At 37.2% G+C, this 22,579-nt stretch overlaps 1 protein-coding gene across 2 annotated transcripts; it reads right to left on the bottom strand.

Annotated features, from left to right (window-relative positions):
- Positions 1–15,027: 15,027 nt before the first annotated feature.
- On the bottom strand, positions 15,028–21,493 carry LOC107749011 (protein SDA1 homolog). 2 transcript variants are annotated; one of them, XM_016564058.1, is made up of 22 exons: positions 21,236–21,493; positions 20,904–21,008; positions 20,703–20,801; positions 20,447–20,557; positions 20,280–20,351; positions 19,983–20,083; positions 19,827–19,884; positions 19,607–19,681; positions 19,312–19,413; positions 18,969–19,038; positions 18,674–18,777; positions 17,933–17,990; positions 17,737–17,795; positions 17,038–17,114; positions 16,837–16,934; positions 16,659–16,735; positions 16,306–16,432; positions 16,119–16,210; positions 15,840–16,027; positions 15,606–15,690; positions 15,368–15,529; positions 15,028–15,218 (listed from the first exon to the last, which is right to left on the bottom strand). In XM_016564058.1, exons 1-22 carry the CDS (start codon positions 21,323–21,325, stop codon positions 15,174–15,176), a joined length of 2,055 nt encoding a protein of 684 aa, XP_016419544.1. In that variant the 5' UTR covers positions 21,326–21,493; the 3' UTR covers positions 15,028–15,173. The 2 variants fall into 2 exon arrangements, with proteins under 2 accessions (XP_016419544.1, XP_016419545.1); XM_016564059.1 differs by having other exon boundaries at positions 15,606–15,692; positions 15,845–16,027.
- Between the last annotated feature and the right edge of the window lie 1,086 nt (positions 21,494–22,579).

The following is a 22,579-nucleotide window of genomic DNA, read 5'->3' as shown; positions in this document are numbered from 1 at the left end:
CAGTGCACATTCCTGGGCATCTCAATTTGGGAGCAGACATCCTGTCGAGGCAGGGGCCGAGGCCCGGGGAATGGAGGATTCACCCCGATGTGGTGAAGCAGGTTTGGAGTATTTTTGGCCAGGCTCAGGTGGACTTGTTTGTGACTCGAGTGACATCGCACTGTCCCCTCTGGTTCTCTCTGACTCACCCAGCTCCACTGGGGCTGGATGCCATGGTACAGACGTGGTCGAGGAGTACTCCGGGACGGGGTCCGTCTACTGCTAGTGGCCCCGTTCTGGCTGGGCCGAGTATGGTTCTCGGACCTGATTTCTCTCCTCGACGGCCCGCCATGGGAGATTCCCGTCAGGAGGGATCTCCTCTCACAGGCGGAGGGCATGATCTTTCACCCCCGCCCAGAGCTGTGGAATAGAGGTCTGCGCGGGACTGTTTTTTTAGTCCCGCTCCTGCTATATATTTACTCTTTGTTCACCCGAATAATTTTCTTCCCGACCTGACCGTTCCTGCTAAATTTAGATCTTGTTTCCAGAATCTCACATTTAAATTTCCGCTATATTTTTGCAACACAGTAGGAAAAAAAGTGTCAGAGAAAATAAAAATGTTGTACAAAAATTGTATTTCTTATCTTTATTTGTCTTGTCAGGATACAATTCGTTTAACATTGACAACACAATAGGGAAAAAGTGTCGCAGAGAGAAATTACAAAATACAAATTTTTGTTGTACAAAAATAGCCTATTAGCTGTTTTTATTCATTTGTCAAAATACTAAATCCGTTTGACATTTTTCTGTTAAGACAGTAGGAAAAGTGTTGCAGAGAAAAATAAATAAATACGACATCTTTCATTTAAAATGATAGGCTAATCAAAATATAAACAAAACCGAGTTGAACGTCCTTCAAGGACAGCGCATCCACACTTTGCTCCATCTTTATTCTGCTCTGTCACTCATCGACAACCTGCCTGTTCTGTCTGAGGGCCATATATTTACCACAGGTACAGCCTGCTCTAAGCATCGTTATGCACATGCTGAGCACAGACCACGCAAATAAAACGCGTGACGTTTAATGCATGCGTGCAGCACGTGCATCCTGAGCGCAAGCTGTACCGGTGGTCAATAAGAATAAAGCGTGGATATGCTGTTCTAAATGGACGTCGGGAACGGGATATTGTTAGATCGCCCACTCCCGTTCAAATTACACCAGAGTTACCGACCGCGTTTTATTCGGGAATTTAATCCCGTGGCGCAAAAAATCTGGTCGGGTCCCGCAGGAGAGCCGTGGGAATGCAGACCTCTACTGTGGAAGCTGTGGGTGTGGCCTCTGAGGGGGCACAACTCGTAGCTTCCAGTCTCTCAGCCGAGGTTGTTGAGACCGTCCTCCAATCCAGAGCTCCCTCTACGAGGAAACTGTAGGCCTTGAAGTGGAAGCTTTTCACTTCTTGGTGCGGAGACCACTGGCTTGACCCAGTTAACTGCCCAGTTGGTACAGTGCTGGAGTTCCTTCAGGCCCGTTTCTCCGCAGGGTTGACCTACTCCACCCTGAAGGTCTATGTGGTGGCCATTGCGGCCTACCACGCCCCTCTTGGTGGCCAGTCAGTGGGCAGACACCCTCTGGTCACACATTTCCTCCATGGTGCGCTGAGGCTGAGACCTCCGGTACGATCTCGTGTCCCCCCGTGGGACCTGGCTGTGGTGTTAGAAGCTCTCTGTAGGCCTCCCTTCGAGCCTATTGAGGAGATTTCTGATCACCATCTCACTATAAAGACTACCTTCCTTCTGCCGATTTCTTCTCTTAAGAGAGTTGGGGATCTGCAGGCCCTTTCTGTGGCCCCTTCCTATTTAGACTTTGCGCCAGGTCTGGCCAAAGCGTTAATTTACCCTCGAGCGGGTTATGTTCTTAAGGTCCCCGCCTCTGCGCCACGGCCTGTCGTACTTCAGGCTTACTGTCCTCCTGCCTTTTGGGAGTCAGACCAGCAGAATTTTAATTGTATGTGTCCGGTGCGAGCACTGTACGCATACGTCCACAGGAACTTTGTTACGAAGAACCATGTATGTGCATTAATATTATATAACATTAATGTGATCATACAGGCCAAACAGGAGCCAAGAATACATTTCCAGGCCGCAGTGCAGCAGATCACTCTATATCTGAGAGGTTTGTACTTCAGACATGTTACAGGATGAACCACTGCCAGGTAACGCTCAACACACATCAGACACTAAACCAGAGGACAGCTAGCAATGACAATTCCTTGTAAAAACAGTGCTAATGGAGCAAGCTGTAAAAACCAGTTTGACAGGTATCAGGTATCAATCACTGACCGAGAGATTGACGGTGAAGTACTCTGATGCAACTCCATTTCTTGTTCCTGTCATGATGAGCCATATTATATAGGAGTGTGTAGGAAGACCAAACAAGACATTGATGCAGAACATACAAACTTCTACATTGCTCATTATCCAGCTGTAAGGAGTTGTGTCGTTTGTGGAAGCTTTTGGTGTGGTGGAGTTCATTTTCCTCCTTGTCTGTCTGAGCATTATAAAAGTGTGGGGTTATTCAGACTGCAGTTCAACATAAGAAAGACAAATGTTCACACCAATATTACATGACTTGTGTACAGGCAATTTTCATGCTGATCTTTTGATCTATTTCTATTTATTGATTATTGATCTAAGCTGAGCACAGAAGCTCATATAATATTGCTAATATTATAGAATTACATTGTTTGTAGAATTAACAAATGTACTGCATTATTCAACCTGCAATTCAACATAAACCAAATAAGAAAGTAGACTGAATATGCAATTTATGTGATTAGCCTGTTTACAGTTTGACAGCAGTTACTTCAATAATTAGCAGCAACATACGTGGAACACAGAATCTATTTAAGACTTCAAAATGTTGCCAAATAATGAAAGTAATATATGATTAAAACTTTTTTTTTTTACGTTTCATAATTTAGAAAAAAAAAAAATGGGTTTGTAATAATTACAGAGAAGCCTTATGCAAAATTGTATGATAAATAATGTAGTCATTATTTTATGGTTGACAATCCATCTAATATGACAATAACTTCTTTAATATGACTCATAACCAAATTGACATTGTTATATATGTTTCAGCAGCATAAAATAAAAATGTATCCAATTTAAAAGATGATTTATTACCTGAAGAGTGAAAGGTCAGTCTCTCTGAATGTATATAAATCTCTGTGCTGTGTTTCGTAGACTGAATCATGACTGTTACAAGAGTATATGTGCATGACTTCATCTTCCTCACAAACATTAAACAACAGGTGTGCAAATATTTGAATGAAAACAAAACAGGTTTAACAAGACAGATGAGTCTTATCACAGTAAAAGTCTACGTGGAAAATGATAACTTTATGGTTAAAGTGGTACTATATTTACATCAATGCAAAAGATAGTCATCTTTATGATATGATACATACAAAAAATCTGTTGATAATTGAACACCTGATATGCAAACTTAGTCTGAACATTTAGAAAGAATGAGAGAGAAAATTACACAAAATCATTTATCAAATGATTTATTGGAAAACATATCAATCACTTATGACAAACAAATAAACTAAATTGACTTATACAGAAATAAAGGTTGTCCAGTAATAAAATCAAAATGTGAAATAAGGTTTAGCAAAATATCACTACAGCAGGTTTAATGAGGAACAGAGGCAGGATTTTTTTCCAGCGCGGTGCAGATAAAGAACAGGCTGAACAAAACTAGCCAGCATATAACAAATCACAGCAGTGAGCCAAAGCACACGAATATTCTGTTGAGTTAGAATGTTTAAGAGTATTATGATAGTATATGGCACATATGTGATGAGCATAGTCATAGTAGTTATGAGAATGAGATAAAATGCTCTTCTCTTCATGTGGGTGTCCTCATCTCTCTCTTTCATTCTCTCCCCTGGTCCTGACTGCTTCAGAGCTCTGAGAACAGCCACAAGACAAAACAACTGAATAGAGAAGTAGAGGAGGAACTGTAGTGAGAAAAACCATGCATGCTCATTAATGGTAGATAACATTAATATGAGCATGCAGCAGAAACAGGAACCAAGAGTGATCATCCAGACAGCAGTGCAGCAGATCACTCTATATCTGAGAGGTTTGTACTTCAGAAAGGTTACAGGATGAACCACTGCCAGGTAACGCTCAACACAGATCAGACACTGAAACAGAGGACGGCCAGTGAATGTAAGTCCTTGTAGGAACTGTGATAATTTAATGAGATATAAAAACCAATTTGACATTACAAAGAGCAAACTATCCAGACAGGTACCAATCTCACAAACAGAGAGATTGAGGATAAAGAAATCTGATGCAACTCCACTTCCTGTTCCTGTGATGATGAACCATATAACATAGCAGTGTGCAGGAAGAGCAAACAGCAAATTGATGCAGACCATACAAATTTCAAGATCGGCCACTATCCATATGGAAGGAGTTGTGGAGTTGATGGAATCTCCTGGTGTGGTGAAGTTCATTTCCTCGCTTGTCTGAGCACAGATCACAAAACATCAATTATATTGCTAATGGAGGAGAGAATTTTAAATATGCTGCATTATTCAGAGTAAAGTTCAACATAAGCAAAATATGAAAGTGAACTGAACATCAATTTTCAATCTGTTTTATTCTGTAATTTATCCAAATATTACATGACTAATACGGTAATATTAATACTAAACATTGTGAAACTCCAAACAATTTCCTAAAATGTTTCAAGTAAACTGTTAGATTAAACAAATAATTTAAATTTTACTAATACCACAGTGTACAATTTAAAAGAGGAGTTGATCACCTGAAGAGTGAATGTCCAGTCTCTCTGTATGTACTGTATGTAAATCTCTGTCCTGTGTTTTGTAGACTGACTTTACAGCTGTCACAACAATATATGTGCATGACTTCATCTGCTACACGTCACATAAACATCAGATATGCAAATATTTAAAGTAAAAATGAGGTTCAAAAAGACAGTCCAATGAGAGTAAACCTTAATGTAGGTGTAGACACATCAATATAGAAAATTATATATTAAAAAATTCTGATAGTTTAAAATAAATTTGAGTTATAAGATCACTTCCAATTGATTCAACATGGGGTTTTTTTCAGTGTGCTGTGGTCATCTATTTCCCAAAATGCCTAAATGCATCCTGACCTTTTAACTCAAAAGTTAGGTGAAGCAAAAATAGAAAGCAAGTCATTCAGGTGAAATAGCTTGATTATTTTATTCTATCAAAAAAAATAAAAACAGATTTATGATTCTGGCCCTTGAAATACAATTTTTCACTTTTTCAAAGTTCACTGTAGAGTTATTCATCTCCTCTGTGTTTGTCTTCTCAGACCAGCAGCTTACAAAAATAGTATTGCAAGATTTATAGTTAAACAGAAGTGTTTATACACTAGGTTAAATCCAGATTACTCACATATCTCCCTTTGGAGTGGACTTTGAGATTTTTAACTTTCTAGATCTTTTTATGCCCAAACATATACACTACACACTGACTAAAATTAAAAAAGTGAAAAAGCATAATAGGACTCTTTTAAGGAACAGGTCATCTTAACAACACAACCCTAAAGTTTTTGCAAGGAAAAAACAATAAAATGAATCAAAAAGAGTTTGTCACCTCTGTGAATATCTCTAGATGTGTAACTCCCACAGCAGTTTTTGGTTGTCTGACTTCAAAGAATGTGTGAACAACTTCATATGCTCCTTCAGGGAACGAGGGTTACACAAGTAACCGAGACGTTATAGCATGTTGCGACATCGTAAATATATATATATATATTTCTCTAAACTGTAAAGAAAAAGATTAAATATTACTCAAAGATTATTGAGCATGATTTACAAGATACCATTTTTCTACTTCAAAAATTCACATCGAATTAATTTCCTTTCTAATTATGCTAAATTTAATATCAATTTGTAAGTGAAAGTAAATCCTACACAAAATGTATTTCAGTGTATTGGGTGTTTAGGTAATTGCTGGCCCAAGTATCTGTGATATTCTCATCCCTATAGATACAGCTTAAATGCTTTCTATGTTTTTTTCCCCCATCCAGACATTTTATTGTCCATTTACTTTAAATTTATAGCACACCTGTCCTCAACAAGCCACATGATTTGAGGTATCATTCATGTCTAGAAATGATGACAAGTCACGTTAATGTTCAGTATAGCTTTAGGTGTCTATTTAATCCAAAACCGTGACAATTTTGCTTGACTTAACAAGTACTACTGACAAAACCTGTATAAATAAAAACAACGTACTCTGATATTACAATTACTTTTAAAACATGTTAAATAAAATTGCATCATCTTCAATTACATGGAATCTTACTGAAGGTGAAAACAGAAAAATTAATGTTTTTAAAAAAAAGTCTCTGCTCTTCTACGCTCACCAAGGCTGCTTTTATTTGATTGAAAATACAGTAAAAAAAATTATGTAGTGAAATATAATTCCAATTTAAAATACCTGTTTTCTATTTGAATATATTTTAAAATGTAATTTCTTCCTGTGATTCAAAGCTGAATTTTGAAAACATGAAATTACCAGAAGCTGTTAAAGACCAAAACATAACCGTAACAGTATCATAAAAATAGTCCATATGACTTGTGCTATATTTTGATGACACTAGAGAATCAGGCATTGAGTGTCACTAAACCACTTCAACCACTTTAAAGACATGCTAGAAAGTTAGAGTGGGACATTAAATAGGTTACAAATGCCATTCTAGAGGAAACTTGCAGTAAAGAAGAGGATATGCTCATGAATATGGACAGCAGGATGTGGCCCCTCTCCTCTGGCGACCGCAGCCCTCCACAGCCATTACTCACAGCCCTGTTCTCTGTGGAGAGAGCGATAGGTCCAGGCGCCCTGGGATTTTTCAGTAATACTGCAGTGACCCATTCTTACTCAGAAACGTCTCGGTTACTTGTGTAACCCTCGTTCCCTGAAGGAGGGAACGGAGACGTTACGTTCCGTCGCCACAGTTGCTGTACCACCGCTGTACGGCCGGGGCGCGTAGTCTCGGCTCCTCAGCGAAAAACTGATGTGCGTTTGCACGCGCTCTCCTTTTATACCCGCGCTGCGGGGCAGGGTGCGCGTGGCGAAACACGCACGCCAACTGTCATTGGCTTGTTTAGTTAACACTCGAAGGTGATTGGGCTCTCGGGCGAGATCCCAATTCGTCAGTCACGACTGACGTAACGTCTCCGTTCCCTCCTTCAGGGAACGAGGGTTACACAAGTAACCGAGACGTTATAGCATGTTGCGACATCGTAAATATATATATATATATTTCTCTAAACTGTAAAGAAAAAGATTAAATATTACTCAAAGATTATTGAGCATGATTTACAAGATACCATTTTTCTACTTCAAAAATTCACATCGAATTAATTTCCTTTCTAATTATGCTAAATTTAATATCAATTTGTAAGTGAAAGTAAATCCTACACAAAATGTATTTCAGTGTATTGGGTGTTTAGGTAATTGCTGGCCCAAGTATCTGTGATATTCTCATCCCTATAGATACAGCTTAAATGCTTTCTATGTTTTTTTCCCCCATCCAGACATTTTATTGTCCATTTACTTTAAATTTATAGCACACCTGTCCTCAACAAGCCACATGATTTGAGGTATCATTCATGTCTAGAAATGATGACAAGTCACGTTAATGTTCAGTATAGCTTTAGGTGTCTATTTAATCCAAAACCGTGACAATTTTGCTTGACTTAACAAGTACGACTGACAAAACCTGTATAAATAAAAACAACGTACTCTGATATTACAATTACTTTTAAAACATGTTAAATAAAATTGCATCATCTTCAATTACATGGAATCTTACTGAAGGTGAAAACAGAAAAACGACAACAAAAACAAAGTTTATTAAATGTTACATTTTGTAAAAAAAAAAAAAAAAAATTTTTTTTAGTATTTAGAAATGTCTAAAAGAGTTATAAGAGAATATTATTACCTTGACATGTAATTTTCTAGTCACTCGCAAGCAGTAATTTAATATAATGCAGACAGTTTATAATTTCTAACACATTTTTAAACCACATGCTAACAAAATGGAAATATTGCTGAGAAACCTGTAAATGGAACTATCATATAGCCTAAACACACTTCACATTCTGAATATTGCCAAGGAGGTCTGACATGCAAATGCATCAAACATGACCAAAAGACAGATCATGCAGTCTGATCAAACGGATGATGGGGTTTCTGTTTTACAGTTAATAAGCTTCAGCTCCAACAAAGGAATGGCAGTTTTCCAAACCGGTGGAAATACAGAACAGGCTGCACAAAACCAGCCAGATTGAAACATAAAAAGCTGAGGGATGTAAATATTGGAACGTCTTGTGATTAAAGAAAAAAGAAAAATGCTCTAAAAATCACAGGCACAAACATGGTGACCATGGTCACAGTAGTTATTAGAATGAGATCAAATGCTTTTCTCTTCATGTGGTTTTCATCCATTCTCTCTTTCCCTCTCTCTCCTGGTCCAGGTTTCTTCAGAGCCCAGAGAACAGACACACAGCAGAATAGGTTTACAGAAAGAAAGAGTAAAAACTGAAGCAGAAAACAACACATATAAACATACACATGTTTGAATGCAGTAAACATACAAAACAAACAAGATCTGAGAACCGTAAACCACACAGCAGCAGAACAGAATAATTTATATCTGAGAGGTTTGTACTTCAGAAAGGTTACAGGATGAACCACTGCCAGGTAACGCTCAACACTGATCAGACACTGAAACAGAGGACATCCAGTGATGTAAAATCCTACTGTAAATGCAATATATGGATAGACCTCTGGACATCTTATTGCCAAAAATGAGATGAAATTATTCACATAAATAATCATCTCACAAACAGAAAGGCTAAAGTTTAGAAACTCTGATGCTATTCCTTTTCCTGTCACAATAAGCCACAGAACATAGACGTGTGTCGGAGGCCCAAACAGGATATTGAAAGAGAACACACAAATCCCGAAAATATCCACTTGAAAGTGTTTAAGTGATGTAATGTTGAGATGTGGATTCAGATTTGGAATGGAAGAGTTCTCAAATCCAGCCATCCTCTCAGTGTAACTCTGTTCACTTTAAAAAAGAGAAGAAAACAGAATTGGGTCTAAAATATCCAGAACATGGTAAACTAAGAAAACAATATGACAACCAGCCAAAGGCAACTTATGATTATTGGAAGTGCATGCTTCTACCCAAAATTTTTGCTCCAAAACCCCTAAAAGTGTATGCATAAATTATGATTACAGGGCAGAATAATAAAGATGCGGTTCCTAGCAAAACACTATGACCTGAAAACGCCATAAAGGTAATGCTCTATCATGTTTGTGATATAGAATTACATTCTAGCGACACTCACCGGACATTAAGTGTGAATTCCTGCGTTTTACGTACAATTACTAGCGTAATAAAACGTCAATAGTTTCACGTTCATCTGTCTCTAATAAAGCTGAATGTGCTTTTAGCAGCACTCACTGGACATTTCACTTTTAGAGTATTGTCAAACGTGCAAGAAGCAACGTAATGCCATTTTGCAGGCACGCGTTTCCAAAGCCTGGGTTGAAAAATTGTCTAGTTGTCTAGTTACTTAGTTGATTGCAATGTGAAATACTAAACAAAAGCAAGAACAGACAACAACAGCACAAGTTCTTCACCTGTAAAGCGAAGTTCCAGACGTTCCAAATGAAGGCAATCACTGCAAACGTTTTGACTAACTACAGCTGTCACTAGGATATATATATGCTTAGCATGTCACCAGACAAGAGAGATGCAAATATGAGGGAGCATTTTCCTTTAGTCCTCACATTCTGACTGTTTCATCATCATCATGAAGTTCTTTTTTCACTTCTCCTTGTTACTGGTGCTGGAGAATGGGTTTAGCTTATTCCTCTTTCTAACAAACTCTTTCCTATCGGTCCACCCAGCCTGAGAGTGAAACATTTCAAATAGCATGAAAAATTTAACTTTTAACCATGTCTTTCTTTGCTACGAGTAGCTGACAAAATGACAATTAATGTATTTTCTTCAATATCAGGATTTTAAGTTATATATTGAAAAGTTTGGGGTCAGTAAATATTTTTTATGTTTTTGAAACAACTTTAAATAACTATTTCCAATTTGAAAATATTTTTAAAAAGTTATTTATTCCTGTGATGCAAATATGAATTTTCTGCACCCATTTTATTGTCATATGATTCGTCAGAAATCGTTGCTTAATATTTCCGTAAAAATCATAATACTTTTTTGTAAGCATTCTTTTATGGAAAGAAAGGCCAAAAGAACCTAGCATTTGCAAACCCGCTTTTTTCCATCTTAAATTATATCTAAATTATGACCTGTGCTCACAATGTCAAATGCAGAAACGTTAATTCATGCGTTCATGACCTCAAGGTTAGATTATTGTAATGCTTTATTGGGTGGTTGTTCTGCACGCTTAATAAACAAACTCCAGCTGGTCCAAAATGCAGCAGCTAGAGTTCTTACTAGAACCAGGAAGTATGACCATATTAGCCCGGTTCTGTCAACACTGCACTGGCTCCCTATTAAACATTGTATAGATTTTAAATCATACTAATTACTTATAAAGCCCTGAATGGTTTAGAACCTCAGTATTTGAACGAGCTCTTATTGCACTATAGTCCTCCACATCCGCTGCGTTCTCAAAACTCTGGCAATTTGATAATACCTAGAATATCAAAATCAACTGCGGGCGGCAGATCCTTTTCCTATTTAGCGCCCAAACTCTGGAATAACCTACCTAACATTGTTCGGGAGGCAGACACACTCTTGCAGTTTAAACCTAGATTAAAGTCCCATCTCTTTAACCTGGCTTACACATAACACACTAACACATTTCTAATATTCAAATCCGTTAAAGGATTGTTAGGCTGCATTAATTAGGTCAACCGGAACCGGGAACACTTCCCATAACACCCGATGTACTTGCTACATCACTAGAAGAATGGCATCTAAGTTAATGACAGAAAAATTAGGCATGTTGGACAATAAATATATAACAGGAATATAACAGCTTCACAGTAAACTGTTTTTGCAGTATTGTCTTATATTAATGTCCGTTATAGGAAGGATATCATCAGGAAACACGGTGTTAGCTTTCACTGTTATGCTGATGATACTCAGCTCTATATTTCTTCGCAGCCCGGCGAAACATACCAATTTGAAAAACTAGCGGAATTCATAGTCGATATAAAAAACTGGATGATGAGTAATTTCTTACTGCTAAATTCTGAAAAAACAGAGGTGTTAATTATAGGACCTAAAAACTCTGCATATAATAACCTAGAACACTCTTTAAGACTTGATGGTTGCTCTGTCAATTCTTCGTCATCAGTTAGGAACCTAGGTGTGCTATTTGATAGCAATCTTTCGTTAGAAAGCCACGTTTCTAGCATTTGTAAAACTGCATTTTTCCATCTCAAAAATATATCTAAATTACGACGTATTCTCTCAATGTCAAATGCAGAAATGTTAATTCATGCGTTCATTACCTCAAGGTTAGATTATTGTAATGCTTTATTGGGTGGTTGCTCTGCGCGCTTAATAAACAAACTCCAGCTGGTCCAAAATGCAGCAGCTAGAGTTCTTACTAGAACCAGGAAGTATGACCATATTAGCCCGGTTCTGTCAACACTGCACTGGCTCCCTATTAAACATCGTATAGATTTTAAATCGTACCAATTACTTATAAAGCCCTGAATGCTTTAGCTCCTCAGTACTTGAGCGAGCTCATATCACATTTTATAGTCCTTCACGTCCGCTGCGTTCTCAAAACTCTGGGCATTTGATAATACCTAGAATATCAAAATCAACTGCGGGTGGCATATCATTTTCCTATTAGGGCCCAAACTCTGGAACAATTTACTTAGCGTTGTTTGGGAGACAGACACACTCTGTCAGTTTAAATCTATATTAAAGACCCATCTCTTTAACCTGGCATACACATAATACACTATCACATTTCTAATATTCAAATCTGTTTTAAGATTGTTAGGCTGCATTAATTAGGTCCACCAAGACCCGGGAACCCTTCCATAACACCCAGTGTACTTGTTACATCATAAAAAGAATGGCATCTACGCTAATATTAGTCTCTTTCATTCTTATTCCGAGGTCACTGTAGCCATAAAATTTATCTCTGTGAAAAAGAATGTTGCTTTGGTTTATGGCATCTTGCGACATTGTAAATAAATAAATAAATAAATATTTAGATCTATTTGATCTGGAGGACCAACTTCTCACTCATCTTTGTTATTATGTCTTGAGGAGGTGAAGTGCTGGTTAGAGCAAAATCGCCTCCAGCTAAATGCGACTAAATCTGAAGTTATCATTTTTGGGCCAAATAAGGTTGATAGTGATATATAAAAGATGTTTTAGGTCCATGGACAACAAATGCGCCATCCCAAATAAGTAATCTGGGTGTAATTTTTGACTCAGCTCTAACGTTTGATCATCAGATTAAATGTGTGGTGAAAAGTTGCTTCTTTCAGGTGAGGACTATTGCAAAAATGAAATCTTTTTTTTCTGTTGCTGATCTTGAGATAGTGATTCATGCATTTATCTCCTCCCGTTTGGACTATTGTAATGCACTTTATTTGGGAGTAAGTCAATCTCTTATTTCAAAATTGCAGTTGGTCCAGAATGCAGCTCCTTACTCACACAAAGAAAAGGGAGCTTATTACTCTGGTTTCCATTGGTTTCCAAAAGCTGCATTGGCTTCCGGTTAAAAATCGGATTCAGTATAAGGTGTTGCTGTACGTTTTTAAAGCTGTCCATCATATGGCCCCAGAATATATTACGGACCTGATTCATATGAACTCCGGTAAACCTCAAAGAACACTTAACTGTTTACTGCTCTCAGTTCTGAAATCTCGCCTGAAAACTAAAGGGGATCGGGCATTTTCGGTCGCTGGCCCAAGACTGTGGAATACCCTACCACCTGACATCAGGGGCCTCATTTATAAAGCGTGCATACACTCAGATTTGATCTTAGAGTGTGCGTACGCTTAAATCCATGTCAGCGCAAAAACTGTCCTTGACGTGGAAAAGTGCTTAGCGTCACATCAGGGTCTGAACAGACGTACGCACTTTTACTTGTTCGAGTACTGCAGGTTTTTGAAAATGTAAGATGTTCTTGCAGCTCGCTGTTCTAAATGAAAGAATTTGGATGAAGACTGGTGATCTTTTACATGTTAATGAGATTAATTAGGAGTCGTTTACAAGGCAGAGAGCTGAAACCATTCATTTGCGCGCAAGTTCAAGATCATTTGCGATTCATAGATTTCACATCTGAAAGAGAGACGTAAGTCCGTTTTCTGTACGTACGTTCATTTTATGAATCACACGTATGCATATTTGAGAGATGATCTTAAGATCAATTTTAGGATGGTTTCTGTGCAACATTTTATAAATGAGTCCCCAGATCTGCACCCTAAACTGACGTTAAATCTCGCTTGAAAACATATTTGTTTTCTATGGTTTTTAATTGTTGATTTTTGGAAGATGTAAATTGTCTTAATTTTTATTCAAGGTTATTTTTATTTTTCTGTTATTGTTAATTTTTGTTTTAGTATCTTTGTATTATTGTGCTGCTGTACAGTCCTTTGCTCTACTATGTAGTGGAAAGGGCTTTATGAATAAAGTAGACTTGAGACTTGAGAAATAAATAAATAAATTATAAGTTTTGCCTCTTTGTCGCCATCTCTGTTTGAAAACCTGCAATTGCAGCTGTGTGTGGAATTATCTTCCTTGTGTGGGTTGTGTGCCGGCACGGCTCCAGCGCGGATAACAGTATTTTGAGTTATGACTGATAAGCAATGGGCTGCTGCTGCTTAACTAAGTAAACAAAGACAAAACTACAATAGCATATTTACAGATGAAACTGACCTGCACTTGAAACCCTGAACAGTAGTTTTGTTTCTCTGCTCCACCTGTGCGCTTCCCAGAGGTGGACAAAGTACTCAACTCAACGATACTGCTGGTCAAATATTACTCCATTATACAAGTAAAAGTTGTAAAGACAGATTTTTACTTAAGTAAAAGTACAGAAGTACTTGCTTTTAAAAGTACTTAAGTACCAAAAGTAAATTTCCCTTTTAATGTCAATGCACTGTTTTATTATTGTTGTTTGTAATACTTGCAATACTTCTGAAGCAACTTAGAATATAAATAAATAAATATTTAACACCCCTACCCACCCCCACAAAAGCAGGATGGTAGTGATCTCACACAGTTCTGACTGTGTGCACACATCTATGTGTAGCCATTCACACAGGCGGACAGTAACTAAATACATTTACTTGAGTATTGTACTTAAGTACACTTTTTGAGTATCTGTACTTTACTTGAGTATTATTCTTTCTGGAAACTTATGACTTTAACTTCACTACATTTGAAAGACAAATATTGTACTTTTCACTCCACTACATTTCTATCAAGGTCCTCGAAGTAGAAAGTCGTTAGCAGCTTTGAAAGTCAGTGGGTGAATTTTTTCTTCTCTAAAAATTGTCTTTTTTTTCACAGTTTATCAGTAATCACTCTTGGGGCTACATGAAGTGATTTCCCAAAATTTTTTGAGCACTGACCAGTTCCAAATGTGATATTTATTTACAACAATTCAATAATAAGAAGTTAATATTGTGGTATATATTAGACACAATATTGTCTGATTTTGCTAAATTGTGTACGTGAAAATATTACCTATAAAGCCACAGAAGAACTGTTGTAACAGCACTGCAGACATTCTGTGTGTGACATCAAAGTACAGCGAGAGCTATTAGCATTTTTTTTAATTTTTGTTTTGATGTCAAATAAGTCTTGCTGTTTTGCTTTTTTGTTAAAGCAGTGTTGCTGTTGTAAAGTTATACAGCTACAGTTGTGTTGCTGGGTTTTAAGGGTGCAGTTTGTCCAAAGGGCTACATGTAGGTAAAATACAAAAAGGAATGCAACAAAGTTTCAAATGTTTATTAACAGGCAACATGAATATCCACACAGCCAAGAAGTCTGTATGTTGTCTTCCTGTACACAGAATGGTCCACAGAGATCATATCATGACATGAACCATCAAATCAGCTCCAGTCCATCAAAGGTAATATTTACTTGTTTTTTCTCTTCTTCAAGAGTGCATCTCTTAATGCAATCTAAGAAAAAGAGAGAGGAAATTACTATTAAGAAGAAACACTGCAAATACCCAAATGCAACACAAACTGAAGTGTAATGGTAAATTAAGTGTGCTGAGATTTATTACATCTTAAGGTATTAAAGATGTGAAAACAGCAGCAGGGTTCACCTGTTTATCTCTGAAGGAGCGTTTTCCTTTGCTCCTCACATTCTGACTGTGTTTCATCATCATGAAGTTCTTTTTCCGTTTCTTCTCCTTGTTACTGGTGCTGGCGAACGGGTTTAGCTTACTCCTCTTTCTAACAAACTCTTTCCTATCTGTCCGCCCAGCCTGAGAGCAAAAAAAGAATCCTCAGTTTCAGGTATCAGTTATTTTATATTTACATAATACGCTTTTTTACACTCACCATGGCTGTTGCCAGTCGTGTTTCTTTGTCAGATTTGGGTTTCTTGTGGAGACGTTCAATGTCTCTTAGACTAAGTAACTCACCTCTGAAAAAAAATAATAAAAAATATATATATATATTATAATATATATAAGTATAGGACCACTTACTTGTTTAAACACATAACCCCAAATTCCTGAGAAAGATTCTAAAATAATTGCAGTAAGGAAACACCATGCCTAAAACACATCCTACCTCTCCTCCTCTTCATCACTCTCCACGTTCTTCCTCTTCTGTCCCTTTCCGGGTGCAGCGCTGACCTCTTTGGCCATCTGAGCGACGCGGATCTTTTTGAAGTCGTCCTGCGTGAGGAGTCGACTGGTGCTGACCGCCGCAGCTTTAGCTTTGCGCTCGTCCTCTGGAATACTCTGGAATTTCTCAGCCTGACATACAGAAACAGCATAGGTTCGTACATGCATCGTTCCCCATCATTACAATCAAATCAAGCATTAAATCAAGCGATAAGATCCTCACCACTTCTGTTTGATCTTCATCAGAGGAGTGCTGGACGTTCACCCACTCGCCATCTTCATCATCCTCACTCATGCTGGCGCTCTCCCAGCCATCTGTGAGGAAGAGGAGATTAATCAGAGAGGTTTCTGACTGGCATTACATTGGAAAAATCACGTAATACTCTAAGCTAATACAGCTTTTGATGTACCTTCCTCTTCCCCTTCATCTACTTTCTCCTCTACTTCCAGCACCTCAGCTCCAGGGATGTAGTCTTTGGCCTCCAATTCTCCATAGTTCTGGATTTTGGCCTCCTTGGAGGATTCTGTGGGCTTCCCCTGATAACACAATAAATGCAAAAAGATTTTTTTAATGCTTTTGAAAGACGTTTCTTATGACCTTGAACAGACATCAGAGGACAGTGAACATGTGAATGTGTTGTTAACTTATTGAAATATTACCTTAAAGTCTTAGAGTGTACTTCAAGTAAATACTTAAGACACAAAATTAGATTATTTAGTCTATTTAATATTTCTATATAACTGAATATTTTAGGTTTCTCACCCTGTCTTTTCTGTGTAGCATCTGTGGATTGAGAGCTCTGAAGAGCTGGATAAGACCTTTTGCAGACATCCCAACATCTGGAAAATTCAAGAAAAACGGTATATGCTGTTATTATCATTTTATTCAAACTATGTTGCACCTAATGAACAGACTATGATGAATAATGATAATGGCATACTTTTATCTTTGTGAGATTTGTACTGTGCAAGATCTTGAAGCAGATCTTCGGACATTGAGAGAGGACAGCGGGTGACCAGTTCTCTTATGGCGTTGATTCTGTGATATGAGGATGAACAAGAGAGAGTTATCATGAGTAAATTACAGTATTTTGTATTTAATAATTTCATGTTTCTTTGTATTTGATTTACACAGCGCCTACCCAACTGTCATGGCCTCTCCTGAATTTCTGTCCGTAACAAAGTTATTGGCGATGGTCGTGATGACTGGCTCAATGATCTGTAAATGGAACAGTAATGAATTTGTTATTATTTAAACTTAATTTGGAAATTACAATTTTGGGGTCAGTAATGCTTTTGAAAGAAGTCTCTTATGCTCACCAAAGTTGCATTTATTTGATGAAAAATACAGTAAAAAGAGAAATGTTGTAAAATATTCTTACAATGTAAAACAATAGTTTTTTTGTATTTAATATATTTTAAAATGAATTTATTCCTGAGACAGTAAAGCTGAATTTTCAGCATCGTTACTCCAGTATTCAGTGTCACATGATCTTTCAGAAATCATTCTAATATGATGATTAGCTGCTCAAGTAACATTTCTTATTATCAATGTTGATTAATTATCAAATACCTAATATTTTTTGGGAGAAAAAAACATTATGCATTTTTTTATGCATGGATTCTTTGATGAATGCAAAGTTCAAAATAAAGAAATAGAAATCGTTTGTAACATTATACATTTATTAAATCACTTTTGAACAAATTTAATGCATCTTTGCAGAATAAAAGCATTATTTCTTTCCAAATAAATAAATAAATAAGGTAATGAAAATTATTTAAGCAATTATCTTTAAATTTAACTAATGATAACGATTATAGTCCTCACAATCAGTTCTTACCTCAGGAGGGACCAGCTGATGTGATGCCTGGGCGGCACACAACAGAATTTTAGTGACCTCTGAAAGAAAAGAAAAAATAACGAAGAGATCACGAACAGCCTCTGAAGACATGAGTATTAGATAAGAGGCATTCAAAGACACTGAAGTGAATTATGCATTATTACAGTAAGTGCTCTATAAAGATAACAGTGTTTACCTCTCTGGTGAGGCTGAAGGAACCGCTGGACAAACGGATAGAAATGAAAGAGGAAAAGCTGTGAAGACAGAAACAAAACAGGTTAGATAAAGTAACTAATGGGAAAATAATACATTTTAAAATGTGCAAGTTGAATTATTTGGTGTATTTGGTGTAACAGAATATGTTGACATGCTTTAATGTTCAAAAAACACATTATTTTTCAAATACTGTACATTATTGTAGGTCCTATATGCCCCGCCTCTCTCAAACGCTTTGTTTTCTACAAAGTCCCTCCTTCCGACAAGCGCAGTCTGCTCTGATTGGCCAGCTGACCCAGTGCATTGTGATTGGCCGAACACCGCAAGCACTCGTCGGAAATGTAACGCCCCTTACCATAATCGCGAGCTTCATCTTTCAAAATAAATGTAAATAATGTCATTAGGTTTACCATCAGTTCAAGCCCGAAAGGGAAACAGAGTCGCGTGTCAGACACAGTAATGATGCAGTACACAAGCCGCGGTTAAGACAGCTGACTCTACTGCGATGTGACGCTGTCTCTCTCTCACACACACACACACGCACGCGCGCGCGCTGGCAGAGTCTTAACTTTGATAAAGAATATCTCTTTGGTTTTGAGATTTTAGTCTTTGCAACTTCAAGGATCTAATCTATGCACAATCAGCTTGTAACACTCCAAAGAGAAAGGAAAACTTGAAATCGCATCATATGACCCCTTTAAAATGTTCACTTATAAATTACCTCATGAATTCCCACAAGTCTAGAGATGAGCTCCATCATCATGATCTTCACCTCAAAACGTTCATTTGAACTCTCCAGCTGCTTCAGGAGCTTCTCTGCAAAATCTGAACAACACAGATATTAATTACTAATCTAGATGCTTTTACAGAAAGCGATTCACAGCGACGGTTAATTGATCAACCCTGGTGGGTCTGAACCTGCAACCTTTTAATTACCAGATATTTAACCTCTACATTACATCAGCCTTATTACACAATTTTTTTTTTGTATTCAGTCAGTGAAATGGCAGTCTTACCTTGTGGATCATGGATCAAGTGGATGGCGGAGAAATTAAAAACTTCCACTTTTTTCTTCTTTTTATGTTTCTGAGAAAACGACATTGAAAATTGCACGTTAAGCAGTGGAATTAACAATGGTTATTAAAGTGAATTTTAAAAAAACCATCAAAGGGACTGCACTTTAATATAAATAAAATGTAAAAATAACATGAAATCACCCAGTTCGTATAGCAGCCATTTTTCATTTTCATTTAGTTTAACTTCATGTAAAACTAAAATAGTATATAAATTACACTAAAATAACAGAAATTAACCAAACAAAACACTGATTTGCTGATTATGAAAAACACTCGATTCAACCTTGAGAACTTTCATGGCTTTCTCCAGTTTCTTCTTGTTTTTGGAAGATTTATTTCCAGTGGAATATCGAATCATTAGATCTCTGGCTGTTGGCCCATCATCCTGCAGAGGGGGTGAAAAAAAATCACTTAAATAAAGATGCTTTGATGAATAGAAAGTTCAAAAGAATAGCATTTATTTGAAACAGAAACATTTTATAAGATTATAAATGCATTTACTCTTACTTCTGATCAATTTAATGTGTCCTTGCTGAATAAAAGTATTAGTTTCTTAAAAAAAGAAATACTAATCGTACCTCAGACTCTGAATCGCTGTCTTTCTTTTCATCCTCATCTTTTCCCAGGAAGAACTTCAATCCAGCGACAAGGATCTGAGAGGAGATTAGATTTGAGTTCATTAGCCCTCGAAAAGTATAATTAATAAATAAATTGTCACTAACTAATATAAGCAGACACTAATGTTTCAATTCTGAGATTCCTACTTAATCATTACAAAGGAATGACAAGAAATCCAACCTTTGTGACTTTGCAGAAACACGCTGTGGTGATGACGTTCACGGTTTTGCTGTCATTCCTGATCAGTCGATGTGGGAATGGAAAACAGTAATGACTGTAGATCATGCTAAATGGCATCACATTGCATTACAAAGACGTATCTGTTCAAGGACTCACCAGATGTTCCTTTTGTAAAGCTCAACCATCACATCCAGAGAGATCTTGGCAGCAGTGGGGTTCGAATCCCTCAGCATGGTGTACATGAAGTTCTGTAAGGTCTGAGCACAGAAGAGTATTCATGTCATAACTACAAAAGTGAATGTCGTGCAACTTGTCAAGAACATTTCAGCCCAAAATCTGAATGAGAAATAAGTGATTAATCACAATTTGAAGGGCAAATTATGAAAAGCTGCAGGCCTTCAATTATGTGACTTGATGGAAACTGAATATCATGCCCAAGTACAAGTGACTTACCGTGTTCAGTTTGTTGTTTTTGTGCTTGGCATTGATATTTTTGATATCGGTCACAATATGGGTATATAAAGTCTGAGGAGAGAGAGAGAGAGAGGACATTTTCTCATCAGCATTCTTTGCAATAAGTCATATTCTGAAAACAGAATTGCACTGCAGAATTCACAGACCTTCCGCAAAAGTTTGTCATGACAGCGCAGCAGCTCAAAGAAGAGCCCCAGAAGACTGGTGGGACTGATCAGATCTTTGTTCCTCAAGAGAATGAGAGCTTTACAAAAAGTCTGAAAGAAAGTTTTTATTTAGAAAACAGATCTTTCAAAGTTAAAACCAACTCCTACCCTGAAAGACAGACTCTCTTGAGTCTAGACTACGTTTATTGTATGTAAATTAGCATGAATATGTCATCTAAACAAATCTTATTCACACCATTCTGAGATCTGGCTCCAGCACCGTATGATGGTTTAAGAGCAGATCAGTCAGCTGCTGTGGGAAATCTGACAGCTCCTCCAAGTAACAGTGTCCAACCTGAAGACAAAAATCACATTTAGCCGGTAACACAACAAGAGTTTAATCATAAGACGTCGAATACATAACGTACATGGATTTTAAGAGAAAGCACCTTCATACCTGAGCCAGAAACATGACCAGCTCTGCCAGGTCTTTGTTGGATTTGTCAGGCTGATGTTTAAAGATCTCCACATTTGACTGATAGTGACGATACTGTTGCAAAAACTTTGAATAACAACAAATTAAGATAATTTAGATTCATATGGAGCAAAGCGAAGACATTTATTCCGTAGAATTAACAAGCACTATTGGATTACTTACTGGCAAAAAAAAAAAGTTCTAATTACGTTAGGGTGAGTTTAATAAATACATGAACATAGCGTAATGTCATTCAAAGTCTTTGATTTAATAGCGATCAGGGTAGATGACAAATTCAGTAGCAAGTTATTTACCTCCTCCGTGTAAGACTTCGGATCCCTCTTGATCAAATTTTGCAACTGTGGGAGGTTCGTCGGTAATTTGTTATTGTGACGTCCCGACATTTTTGATTATCTTCTTATACTAAGCGTCAAAAAATAACGTTGATTTTTAGTAACTTGATTATTCCAGCACCAGCGTGGCTCATAAGGAGGTCGCCATGTTGCCAGCAAACTACGGAAAGCCTGAAATGACATTCCGGTTTTCAGAAGCGTCGCTACTAGTGGTGTGTGTGCGTTCGAAGCAGTACTTGGTGAGGCTTCGAAACCTATGCGAATCATTTGATTTGAATCAGCGGATTTACGTTTTGACCAGCAGGCGTCACCAGCGTGTGATGTTTCGAGCGCTTCGAAACAGTGAATCATTTGGTGAATCATTTGATTCAAAGATTCGAAAAGGTTCGTTTATACCATTTAGATCAGCGGTTTTCAGCGGCCCCCTGTGGACATTGGAGGTACCGCAGGAGCCCCATTTTACATTCTGCATATTTTTGGGTTAGGTTAAAACATTTTTTTGTTAAACTATATTAGTCCAACTGAAAAATATATACGTGACACTGGACCACAAAACCAGTCACAAGTCGCACGGGTGTATTTGTAGCAATAGCCAAAAATACATTGTATGGGTCAAAATGATTCTATTTTTCTTTTATGCCAAAAAATCATTAGGATCTTAAAGGGGTCATTTGATGCGATTTCAAATTTTCCTTTCTCTTTGGAGTGTTACAAGCTCTTGGTGCATAAAGAAGATCTGTAAAGTTGCAAAGACTAAAGTCTCAAATCCAAAGAGATATTCTTTATAAAAGTTAAGAGTCAGCCACACCTACTTAAAACGCCTCGTTCTAACACGCCCCCACATGTCTACGTCACTGTGTGGGAAGATTTGCATAACACCGCCCAAATGTTCACGCAAAGAAAGAAGGAGTAACTTTTATTCTTAAGTCGCTGGGGTATATTTGTAGCAATAGCCAAAAAAACTTTGTATGGGTCAAAATTATCGATTTTTCTTTTATGCCAAACATCATTAGGATATTAAGTAAAGATCATGTTCCATGAAGATATTTTGTAAATTTCCTACCATAAATATCTTAATTTTTGATTAGTAATATGCATTGCTAAAAACTTCATTTGGACAACTTTAAAGGCGATTTTCTCAATATTTTGATTTTTTTGCACCCTCAGATTCCATGTTTTCAAATAGTTGTATCTCGGCCAAATATCATATCCTAACAAACCATACATCAATGGAAAGCTTATTTATTCAGCTTTCAGATAATATATAGCTCTCATTTTCACAAAATTGGTCCAGGGTCACATGTT

The sequence above is a fragment of the Sinocyclocheilus rhinocerous genome, unplaced genomic scaffold (genome assembly GCF_001515625.1).
Source record: "Sinocyclocheilus rhinocerous isolate Xijiao unplaced genomic scaffold, SAMN03320098_v1.1 scaffold260, whole genome shotgun sequence".
Classification (NCBI taxonomy): Eukaryota; Metazoa; Chordata; class Actinopteri; order Cypriniformes; family Cyprinidae; genus Sinocyclocheilus; species Sinocyclocheilus rhinocerous.
This window is presented reverse-complemented; position numbering and strand designations above follow the sequence as displayed.

Bases quoted from the DNA above. Each gene is read 5' to 3' on its own strand.
- LOC107749011 (XM_016564058.1), bottom strand. From the start codon at position 21,325: ATGTCGGGACGTCACAATAACAAATTACCGACGAACCTCCCACAGTTG. The intron at 20,084-20,279 runs GTAAGTCACTTG...TTCTGTGCTCAG, and splicing joins AAAACAACAAACTGAACACG to ACCTTACAGAACTTCATGTA. The intron at 17,796-17,932 runs GTAAACACTGTT...CTTTTCTTTCAG, and splicing joins CCTTCAGCCTCACCAGAGAG to AGGTCACTAAAATTCTGTTG.